Genomic DNA, 12,479 nt, shown 5'->3' on the forward strand with positions numbered 1-12,479 from the left:
ATCTTTGCCTTTTGAGTTTCCTAGGGCTACAGCCTCAAAGCTGAATGTCAGACATGGGGTTCAAGCAGGACCAATTGTTTTAGAAGTGTTGACAAGGCTCTCAGCAAAAGAGTCAACCTGACAGACATAATAGCACAAAGGAGTTAATGCAAATTATCTTCTTACATGGCTTTCTTGGATTCCTGGGGAAGGCTGATGCTGGCTTGCACAAGTAACTCTTGCCCAAAGGAGACTTGGGTCATGTGCAGTGCAGACTAGAGTTATCTAGTGCTTCTGCTCTTACTGCAATGATGAGCCCGAGCTACATGAAGGTCTGGGGTTTGCAGAGTAGTATTACAGAGACAGAATACTGTTGGCACGTTAATTTTTTGTCAGGAAAGTTCTGAGAGGCTACATTACCAAAGGGGTGAGATGTGAAAACTAGCATTACCAGAGCCAGGCACCCATGCAGGGTTCAGAGTGACTCTGTATCATTTCAGAGGTCTGTGTTTGTGTGGTGGATCCATTTGTCTGGCCTGGCTCTAGAAGAGCTTCTGTTGGGGCCTTTATCTGGGACACACAGAGCCCACTAGGGAAGGCTAACATGGCACTTCTGGGGACCATGTGGGTAAGGCAGTGCAAGGAGGCAAAGGCCAGCACCTCTGAGCATCTCATGGGCACAGCTGCCCTCAAGCGGCCCAAAGACTGGATAGTCTTTTCATGCAGAAATGCAAGATTATAAATACCAAATTCCTTCAGTTGCAGCAATCTAATAAGGGAAAAAAAAAAAAAAAAAAAAAAAAAAAAGTGCTCTACCTCTGATTCTCCATCTGGTTTCAGCTTCAAATAGAAGCCTGTTCATGGACTTGTGCTTGCTCTGCAGATACTTCAGCTTACGCTGGCATGTGGTAGGACAAACCTTCATTCAAAGCTCCTGGGCTAGCCTGGGCTCATGCTCTGTGCCTTCCTACAGCCAGGAGCACTTTTCAGTCCAGGTCCTTTCATGGCTGCCATTGGCCTGTCCTGGTCTCACTGCTGTTCCAGACACTGTCATTGTTAAGGTCACCACTTACATGCTCTACCGTAAGAAGGATCCCAGTTCACGTCTCCTTGGCATTACTTTAGGTTAATTGCCAGTTCCATACAGAAAACTGTAGCAAGCAGGAGAGTGGAAAAGCAAGAGCTTGGAGAGGAACAGGAGACCAGTTACAGGGGAGTGAGGAAAGGGAGTGTTGTTGAAAGAAAAAGGGAGAAAAAGATACCTCAATAAACAGTGGAAACCCAGATGGGACTACAGGAAAGGAGGCCATAAGCAGTTGGCCGTGGACACATCAGCCCAGTTATCTCCCCCATTTATGATGTGAAAAGCTCTTTAGTAGGGCCCCTAAAAGTCAGCTCTTTTTCCAGACAAGAGAGCATCTAGCTCTTAGTCATAATTATAAAAAGGAGTAATTCTTACATTCTGTTTGATGCAGCACACGAGTGTTTTTCTAAGTAACTAGACCTACTGTGGCTTACTTGCCAAAAAGGACAGGCTGGGAGAGTTTGCCATGTGGGTACACTGTAAAATGTGGCTGGGAGTCTGTATGGAAACACAAAGCAAGTGTAGCAACAGGGTTGGGAATGACCTGGATCAGGTCCAATATAATAGTTGGATCTAAGAGAGCACGGGTTACAGCTCATGCTTTCCACAGGACCTCTGCTAAATTGCACAGAGGTTTTGGAACCCAAAGATAGTCATGGATATGACTAGCTTTCAAAAGTTCTTTTGAATAACACCCAGATGATGTGTAGAGTTTTTTTGCAAAGGAGCTGGGTAGGGAGTTGACTCCCTGCAGATGTTTCATCTTCTTCCTTAGTAATTAATATTTAAAAGGGTACTTCACTGTTTAGTTTAACTACATTTCCTTTTGAAGTAGTGGAATCTCTATGAAAAGGTTCAGATTTAGGAGAATGGTAACAGAATAAAGGGCATTGGGGATTGTGCAACAGGTTCTCATTTCAACACTCCCAACTGCAAGAAGAATTCAGTTCCAAAAATGACCTAAGCAGCTTACCATATATTAATATTACCATATATTAATATATTAACATTACCAAAATATTAATTTTTTAAGAGGTTTCACTTGTAAAGCACTGCCTGCTAACGTAACAGCACTTCAAGACCATCAGCACAGAAAAACATCTGCAGTGATGGACATACAGGGCTTCATCTGAAAATGTACCCAGACTCATCCTTCAGAGGATGAGTAGCAGGGCAAACATAGGTGGGATGTTCTGGTCAGAACAGAAGGACTACTGCCTGCACAGCAAAAATTAGCATGCACTGAGTGCTATCAGTGTTATACAATGCAGCCCCTGAACTGTTCTGCTTTAAAAATACCCGTGAGAGAATTAATGCCCCGTATCTACTCAAGCATAGCTGTCAATATGATGAATCATTAAAAAACTCGTTTGCAACCCCAAAAGGAAAACTGTTCTCAAAATTAAGCAGAATTCCCTAGCTATATACTTAAATGAGATAAAAGCAGCAGGGCTCTGGTTGATGAGTAGTTGCCTTTTAACATCATCAGGAGTGATTGTTTGCTTAGGAGAGCGACTTTGATCTTACCTCCAGTTTTTAAATGTGGTACAAATAAGCAGTCTCCCAAAAAAAGAGACAGATTTCCTGGAGACTTCCTGGCTCAAAGCATGGCCTTCTGTCTTCTATTTAATATTAGATCATTGCATTTTCAAATTGTTTGGATGTTACTTTAATGCAACTAAACTAATTACAAGATAGAATCATGGCATTTTGTGGGTTGCTTGTTGTGAAGTGCAGTGGTGGAATTTCTAAAGGAGTTTTCTACTGAGTTTCTGCTGTCCCCTAAAGAGTTTTGGGTGATACATATGTAGGGCTTTGCTCACCCAGAGATCAAAGGGCCAGCCCTCTGTAGAATTCACGGTATAACAACAGGAAGTTATTTTGACATATGAGATGCTGTGTGCATTAGTTGACATTGAGAAACTAATGCTTTGTCACTTTAAAAATATTTCACAATGGAAGACTAGTAATTCACATGAGTTTTAGAGACTTTATTTATGTATAAACAATTTAAACACTTTGCCATAAATTATCTTTGCCTGTCTCTAGTCTTTGCTTAGCAGCAAATTAAAATTAATATAAAAACTCAATGAACAATTCATACATGTATATTACAAAAAAGTTCTTGTACCAAAGTTCTTATTAGACTTTTTTTTCTTTTTCTTTTTCTTTTTTTTCTTTTTTTTATTTTTTTTTTTTTTTTTTTGTGGTGACTGTAATGTGATTGTCTCAGTTTCTTGACCAAACAAACACACTAATAATTTTTAAATCTGAAACAGTGATTGTGCCTTCTGGCTGATGTATGTACAGGGTGATCTGACGTGGTGCCCATTTGCAATAGTGTAACACAATGCCCACAGCTCTACTGGAACTGATACCAACAAACTACTGAATCTAAACAGACTACACCCTGTAACTGTGTTATACTGTCCACAATGGAAATCTTCAAAGACAAACAGAGTATGAAATTTATCTGTAGTGATTTATAGCCACCATTTTGAATGTAACTTTACACTCTGCCCTCTTTGAATAAGTTAAGCTTCAGGCCAGACAAGTGGAGGGTCAGAGTGCAAGTGTGGTTTTGTTACTTTTAAATATATTTTCCTTTACTATTTCCAGTGTGCTCTCACTTGCATTGTCATTGTCCTCCAGTTGCTACACACAAATCACCCCAAAGTCATGTTTTAAATGCACCTGTATTTTGCTTTAAATGAAAACCTCCTGGATATTTATCAAATAAGCAGTCTGAATCATCTGTGTTTCATCAGCTGGTTAGTGAAAGTGGCCCACTTGGATTTCTTAGTTTGCTCACGTGTCAATGGAGTGAGGTAATACAATACGAGGCCTTCTTTTTATTTTTTTTTTTTTAGACCCAGAACAAGTGGGTAATATTTCAGGGGTACTCTTTAATTTGTATGGTGAGAGTTTGCAGTCTGGCTTTAATCCACTTCAGGATATGGTTTTTAATCACTTGAACAGCAGCATTGAACTCAAAAAATATGAGCTTTTTGCCACTTACTATCCCAAAGTAGCTCAGCCTAGTGCCCCCATTTAGGTCTTCATCTCCTTAGGAGAGGAGATAACAGTTACGACTACTGATTCATCCAGCAAAGGATGACAGCAGGTTAATTAGTTACCTCTTTCCCATTTCATTCTGTCTTAAAAACTGGATGTTGCTGCTACTGTCTGCTAGCTCTGGGTACTGCTCCACAGGCAGGACATAATATCCCTCATAACCTTGAACCCTTCCTGTGTTCAGAAGCTGCTGCTTTTCTCCGTCTGTCCACAAGCGGCTGCCCTCTCGGCCATCCCGTGCCTTCTGCTGCTCCTTGGCCCAGGCTGACCCCAGGGCTCGCTGCCGAGCCTGGTCAAGCACTCTTGCCTTCTCCTCGTCCACTGTGTCGGGGGTCAGTCCGTAGCGGATGTTGATCAGCAGGGTGGAATACTGAAACTCAATATTGGTAAACCTTCGAGTCCTCCCGTTAATGAGGAGGGTGGGCTGGGAGACAGTGACGTTGACTCCACTCTCCAGGACCTTCCTCCCACTGGTCATGGCGAGGGTGACCAGGTCGCTGTCAGCTGAGCCTATCTTTACAAAGTAATGGGTATCCTTCCCCTCGATGCTGTAGTGCATTTTTTCCAGGTAGTGAGCACTGTTAAGGATAGAGGCAATCTTTCTGCTATCATCTGTGGCTATGCTGGAAATGCCGGTGGTTACACGGCCTTCCTTCACAGCAAACATGATTCCTTTCCCAATGATAGGAGTGGTTGTTGCAAACCAGTGACCTGCTTTTTCTCTAACACTGGCATGTAATCTTTTAGATATGACCTGTCCCTCAAGAGCCATGAAAGCTTGGTTGTGTCTTTCTGTTGCCTGCTGAACTCCTGTAATTAGCTGGAGAAAACAAAACAAAAAAAAACCAAAGAAGATACAGATCTGAGAATACTAGTTTCAGAGACCAATACTAATCTTTACTTTTAAAGGAAAACAGTGCAGCGAAAATTTCAATGCTATGGGAGGACCACCCTCACCCTCACTGAATTCACATTCAGGATCAGGTAAACATTCATTTAGAAATTATTTTACTATCAGTAATACCTAATAAAATAATTCTTACCAATCTATGCGTTGTAGCATGTAAGTACCACAGATCTCACTTTTGGCAAATTATATGCTGTCTGTTACAAGAATAAGTAAGACTCAAGTCTAGCACAATTTTAATCAGAGCCTAAACCAAACAATTTATTAAGAGATGGTACTTCTGGACATTTTCATCCAGAGATTTCAACCAGTAGATATATCTAACATGCTTATGAAAGTAAACCTTTTTGAAAATAGATGAGATTTGGGCTCCAAATTACCAAAGCAATAAATGAACAGGGGATTTAGATTCTCAAATTACTTAGAAGCCTCTGAAGGCAGTATGTTTACATTTCTATGAACATTTTACATGTCTCAGCACAAATATGAAGTGAGCCTCGCATAGGCTTAGTTTAAAATTGACCTAGTAGTATTCTTAAATTCCAGCCCATTAATAAACTTAGTAAACTTTAATAAACATCTTTCTTAGCAGTACAGCAAGTACCAACCTACGTTTATTGCAACACATACATTATTAGAATGGTTTTACCAAAGGTAAATTACCCTGACCAGATGATAAATTACCCTGACAGTGTCTTCGTTTGTCACTGCTAATCAAGTTAATCGAGTTATGACTTGTTAATCAAGGAACAACTCAATAAAAGACAAACTAATGACACTGTAATTACGATAATAACGAAGGCTGGCAAGAAAGTCATATGTTGATTAGTATAAATCTAGCTCTACTCACTTCTGCTTTACACTCAAATAAATACTTGGCCTGCTATAACTACAGAAGAGCCAGCCAATCTATTAATAGAGTGGGGCAAATTCATCAAGAAAAAGAATATTTCTGCCTACCTGTCCATTTTCACATGATTGACTCTCGGACAACTCATATGGCGGTGCCACAAAGTACATTTTTGCTCTAGGAAAACCAGGAATAATGTTGCTAAGCTGAAATCCAAACATCACCAACCAGCTTTTGACATCTAAAAATCAAAAGTAAGCAGGCAAGTAAGATATAAATTTGTATAAGGCTTATAAGAAATCAAAACATTTTGGACATCCATCCTTGACCTTAATTTCAAATAGCAGTAGAACTCATAATTTGTGTTACAGCATGGAACTTTACAGACTTGCGATAATCCACCATGAACAGGCACAGCAAATATTGCTTTAAATTAACCCTAAACAGTTCTTCAGGAATATACCACCTCTTCCATTCTTTTGCCATTACAGCACATGGATTATTGTTTTACTGTATGCAACGTTTATCCCATCTGTGACACCTGATGTGGCTCATGTAACCTATATTGTAAACCTGTATTGTAAAATAGTGGGTATTTAGGTTAATTCTCCTAAAAACATCTGCAGAGTGCTTTGTGAAAAATACATGGCTTCCCTTCTACACTCTGTTTCTATCAGCTGTCATCAAGTCAGGGCTCCATTAAATGCAGTGAGAAGCTGAATTTGTAATTCAGATGTCTACATTTAGGTACCAAGAATATCCTCCCAATCTGTCCAGGCCCAGTACAGAGCTTTGTTACAGCTTTGGGAAGTTCTGTCTCTGCGTTTGATCAGTAAAACTGTGAAAGAAAGTTTATTTACTAAATTAATAATGGTAATTCTGACTCAGCAAGTATTAAGACTTACTGATGTATTTTATTAATCAAACTGGTGTTTTTAAACTACAACAATTAAAAAACAAGGGTCTGTGACTATTTTTACATTTCTGTTTCTCTTTTCTAGCTGCTATGGAGGTAGGAAGCAGTGTGGGAGCATAGCCAGTTCCCATTTGATTTAGACTATGTCCTGAACCGTTTTCATTTAAAAATCTCTCCTTTCTTTTCCAGTGGCCTTTTTCCTCACTGGCCTATGATGGCTCCTGGTTCTGCTATTGTCACTTCTTCACATGAGCCAAACTCCTTGTCTGAGAAGAGAGACCACTATTGCAAGGCACTCTTGACATCAGGGCTGCCAGCTGAACTCAGGGTTGCTGCAGTAGGTAGGTACACAGCAGGCCTGCACTGCATGACCTCATACATGACATACGTGCTCAGGCACAACACAGCACGTGCTTTGCTGTGCAAAGCCTTGTTTCCACAAAATTTGTAAGAGGAAATGCTACAGAAAAAAAAGTGTAATACTTCTTGGTTGTGGACATCTGACAGCACAAGTAATTTTTTGTTAGCTCTCCTGACACTACAATAAGCACCAAAACATTGCTTCTATGAGGATATTTGTATGTATCATGCACCAAATGGTGCCTACCATGTTTTTCCTCTAGCTCTGGACAGCACAGGGTTACTGCTCCTTTTTGAGGCTTTAATTTATTAATTTTATGGTATAAAGGTATCCCCTGAACAATTCACTTAAGCTGCCCTAATTCCACAAAAACAGAGGATCCATATACAAAGTACTTAGTATTTAGCTTAGCTAATGTGCTTTGCAGCACTGCACCTGATACAGGAATTCCTTTTCAGCAAAACCTGAGAATAAAGAGTTTCTGGGGTTAGAATGTTTTGGGGTGGGGAAGTTTCTTGTTTGGTTGTTTTGTTTTAAATTATGACAACCAGTATGTCACCCAGATCAGTTCTTATGTAAGGTATCTGCTTAGTCCATGCAACAACAAATCTTTTCATCACTAGTGAAGTATTTTCACAGACTACAAGGTATGTGTTATACCAAAATGCAGTATAGCTTCCTAGATTTCATCCAGTGGATGGATCAATTACACAAATGCAATTTCAGAATGTAGCAAAATATCATAAAGATGACAAAATCCAAATCACACTGGTGGATGAACAAAAGGAATTTTGTTGAATTTAGGACAATAGAAAAGTACTTAGAATTATTCTCTTTCTCAGCTCTATACAATCCATAACATTTCTTAAGTATTTCAGAAGGAAATTATTTTTAAAAGCATCAAGATTTTTGTTTTAAAGACTAAAGACTGTTTGCATATTAAAAGTTAAATGGGAAAAATAGGGAAAATAGGTTTAATTAATCCATTCTTGGTATTAATGTATAATGTGCCATGGGCTCAGCCAGCAGTTAATTTTGAAAGTAGCCCTGAAGGGAAGAGATGCTGAGCAGATCTGGTTCCTGATTTCTGTGACTAACTTGCCAATGATTCTTGGAAGTGACTTCACTTTTCTTTGTATGAAATTAGAAATAGCACATCTTCCTACAGTATTAGTTCAATAGGAACAGCACTATGGTTGTACTGAAACTGAATATTTACACAAAATACAGTGGGCTTTTTTGTTTTTGTTTTTTTTTCCCCCCATGCATAATTCATTGTGGCTTTTCATTTAGTACCCCTCATTCAGGGAGGAGCAGTAACAAATGATAAGGACTATGCAGCCCTGTGCATAGCACAAGAAGAAAAGTGGCCCAACATTGATGGGAGGATTTCAGGAAATGGCCAGTAAAGAGAAATTCTTTCCCAAATCAACTTTCAAACCAGAGGGTAATTTATAAGAAACATAATGAAGTCTCACCTGTTACATAATTCTTTAGGTCCAGTTCATTGCTGAGAGGGTTGTTACTCTTGAACATGTACAGATTGAAAGGAGCAGGTTCTTTACCAATGTTTTTCCACATGGTGTAATCAGGAGATGTCCAGCGTCCAGCCAGGACATCATAATCCCTTTGGGTGAAATGGACAAGTTTGGTTAAGGGATCATACAGCCCTCCATGGAACCCAATAACCAGTTGGAAATCAGGGTTAGAATCGTAATAGATCTCTCCATATGCTGTATACTGAAGTTGTTTGATCATGAGGCCATTGATGCTGAACACAGCCAAGGGAGTGCCCGTGTTATCAGAGGCAACGTAATATTCTTCCCCGCTGCTACTCTCCATTGCAAAGAGGTGACCTTGGAGGTCGTAGTACAAAGAGGTAATTTCTGAATTGGAATGATTGTAGACATGAGTTACCCTTGTTGGGTTGTGAAGATCAGCATAAAAGTACTGTAGATGATGCCCCAGGTTAGTCTTACAGGAAGCCCTTCGGCCAAGTCCATCATAGCGGTACTGAACACTCCACCCATTTGCTTTGTTGTAAGCTCTTGTTAAGAGTCCTTTGGAGTTGTAGTCAAATACATCTGAGCCTCGCTGACACAGGAATCCATCGTCATCAATTTTGTATGGAATGTCACCCAAGCGCGTAATCCTGTCTCTTAGGTCATAGCGTAGAGGCATCAACCGGACGCTATTTCCAGGATTCAGGAGATGAAGGTTCCCATTCAGATCGTAGCTGTAACGCCAGGTTGGCCTGTCATTCACTGCTACGCTTTGCAGCTGCCCATCTCCATCGTAATCATAGGTGTATTTGGTTGTATTGGCATATGGACCAAGCTTCAGCTCTCTTTTGGTTACCCTTCCCATGCTGTCATATTGCACAGTCATCCAGTACATCAGGGACCTGAACATTTCATACTGAACTTCTTTAATTCGTCCATGGGTATCAAAGTGCTTACTCAGTGTCATCACTGCTGTCGTAATAATTTGATTTATATCATAATAAATAACTCCAAATTTGCCAAAATGCTCTACCTTGCCAGAAATCTCATCGTAACGGTAGAGATCAACTGGGAGAGGTGTTTCACTTATTATGGGTTTGACACTTGCGATTCGAAAGCTGTTATCGTGATATGTATAATCAAACCTTGCATTGACCATACCTTCTTCAGAGAACCTGTAGATTTGTTTGTCAACAAGAGGGCCAATTTTACGATAGCGGATTGTACAAGAAAACCCTCCACTTTGCAGATTCACCATTTTTAGGACACCTGTAGTTTCATCATATCCAAAAGTTACTGCAGTGCTGTCATAAACTATTTCAGATAATTTGGACAGCTTTCCATACTTGTAGAAGACTTGTCGTCCAGTGCCTAAAAATGATGTTTTCAAAATCCTGCCATCATCGCTGTAATCAAAAATTACCGATGCATTGCTTTCAGGGGGATTATAAATATTTCTAATGTAACCAATCGAGGTGTGAGTTGACATGCTGTGCCGAGCAACACTTGGCATGGTGACGGCATGAAGTCGATCTGAAGAATCATACTCAAAGATATACTGTCGTTGGCTCTGAAGCAGTAGTACCATTGACTATAGGGAAAAAATATACAGTTACTAGCTTTCAGCATGTGACCTCTGAGAGGGCATTAAAGAAAAGTAAAGTTTACTTAACAGGCACTAACATTACATGAATGAAAAGAAAATCAGAGACATCAGTTAGGGGCACCAAACTGCCCAGGAACATTGGCAGATTGGCAGATGAGAGGATGTGCTACTCGGAAATAAGTATGCTGACACTGCAGAAGAAAGTGTAGGCTAGCAACCTGTTATCTATTTTCTCTTTATTAAGACTTTTAATTTTTTTTTTTCTTTTTTTTCTTTCCTGAGGGATGCAGAGGAGTAAGATAAATTACTTGATTTATCTTTCCACTAGCAGTTGCAATTCACAATTATTACAGTGACATATGTGAGAAACTAAGCAGAGAACATCAGTTCTGGTCTGCTTAGAACAACAGATTCAAGGAGGGGAGAGGCAAAATTATATGTAATTGTTAAGTATTTAAGACACTTTTATGACTGAAATGTTTTAATTAGGCTACGTAAAAATACATGCCCATATTTTCATTGTGTAAATAATGACTGAAGATTAATTATCTGTTTCTCCCTGAACCTTCTGTCAGGTTTACTCGTGTATTCTTTGTCTTAATTAAGCACAATTCATCGTGTTAGTTTATGTCATTATATGGCAGCCTAACTGCTTTCATGAAAATAACAAAAGACAATTTTCCCATTAAAAATTAGTCAGATTATAAGGAATTTGAGAGCAGGTACAAAGGGGTTCTTGGCAGCCAGAATATGTAAAATTTTAGATAATTGGTGTGTATATATGCTAGGTACAGAGCTTAAAATAAAGCCAAACAGTACTTTGTCTCTGTAGGTAATCTCAGAAGGTAAAACAACATCACCTACCTTTTCTAGGTAGGTGTAGCTCCAAACTTTCCCATCTGCAAACATGCGTGATACAATCCTGCCTTGCTTGTCGATATCTGTTCTCTCACTCATGGCACCGCGCTGCAGCCCAGCCAGGCGCCCGTTGAAGAAATAGGAGACGTTGACAGCAGCCAGGCCACTGCTGGGCAGCCAAAGGAAAGGCCGCCCAATCTGATCATAAATGATCCTCAGTGTAAATTTCCGGTGATCATCATAGATTTTTTCAGTACGTATGTTCCGGTCGTAATCAATGGACAGGAGATTCCTTCCATGCACCTGTGGAATGAAAGAAATGCTGTACTCAGTGAGCAGTGGGCACTGTGTCTCTGGATTTTCAGCATGTAAATAGGATTTCCCTGCATTTTGGATAAGTACAGGACATCTTCCTGTTAACTGGCTTTTACTTTCTAATATGTAATTATGAGTGTTTTACTGGAACATGTCCCGCTCCCCTGCAACATGGGAGCTGTAGTCTTACAGACAAAGGCTTCATTACTGTCAGAACTTATAGACTTACTGATCTTGAAGTGCAGAGCACGAGCACTAAGCAGAGAAACAAATTATTTTGCATGGAAGCATTTTTTCTGCTTCTGCTATTGGTAGTTCTGAGCCTATCCCCCTACAATGATGCAAAGAACAACAAAAGAAAACGTAATTTTGTGTCTTTGTTGAGGCTTAGCCACTTAGGTTCTGTAGCTGCTACAGCCTGCTGATGAACTTGTTATGATTTTGTCATGTACTTTCCAAATACTCTACAGTTCCTTCTCAACCAAGTGCCTTGGGTTGCATTTCATCTCTTCTGATTAAAATCCTGATCATACAGGTTGGGAAAGGTGGACTTTCAGCTTTGTGAAACAGAAGTGCTAAATAATTAGATTTTTTCCTCCCCCCAGTTATAATTTTCAAATCCAAGCACAGCATTTAAGTCCGAATTTTTTTTTTCTAGTAAAAAAGCAAAAGAGACAAAGGAGCGTAAGAATGTCAAAAGGAGAGGCTTCTAGTGCTATATGGAAGGACAAAAATATATTCACTGGAGGCAAAGCCCCAGAATTCAAGCTAATCTGATAATTTTTTTTAAAGTAATTTAACTGTATATGCATCATTAATAAAGAAGTCTTTAAATTAGATATAATTTGAGAGCAATGTCTACTTAAAAAGTATTAATCAGTTCCTGGGAATTTGTTCTTCAACTTATATTTTACAGTAGCTTTGATTAAGCAACATTTTCTCTTACCCAAAATTAAACTGCACATCAAACAATATGCAAATTAACCCTGAACCTTTCTTCAGGACTTGAGAGTTATTATGAGATAT

At 39.5% G+C, this 12,479-nt stretch overlaps 1 protein-coding gene across 10 annotated transcripts in view; it reads right to left on the reverse strand.

Annotated features, from left to right (window-relative positions):
- Positions 1-3,039: 3,039 nt before the first annotated feature.
- Positions 3,040-12,479, reverse strand: part of TENM2 (teneurin transmembrane protein 2) — a 558,019-nt gene continuing 548,579 nt past the window's right edge. For all 10 annotated transcript variants that reach the window (XM_071758386.1, XM_071758385.1, XM_071758384.1 and 7 more), the window contains 4 exons: positions 11,145-11,441; positions 8,651-10,265; positions 6,006-6,136; positions 3,040-4,958 (listed from right to left, as the gene is read on the reverse strand). In XM_071758386.1, the coding sequence (XP_071614487.1) occupies positions 4,197-4,958; positions 6,006-6,136; positions 8,651-10,265; positions 11,145-11,441 (2,805 nt within the window). In that variant the 3' untranslated portion in view covers positions 3,040-4,196. The remainder of the gene's footprint in view (positions 4,959-6,005; positions 6,137-8,650; positions 10,266-11,144; positions 11,442-12,479) is intronic.

Source organism: Heliangelus exortis, chromosome 15 (assembly GCF_036169615.1).
Source record: "Heliangelus exortis chromosome 15, bHelExo1.hap1, whole genome shotgun sequence".
NCBI classification, from domain to species: domain Eukaryota; kingdom Metazoa; phylum Chordata; class Aves; order Apodiformes; family Trochilidae; genus Heliangelus; species Heliangelus exortis.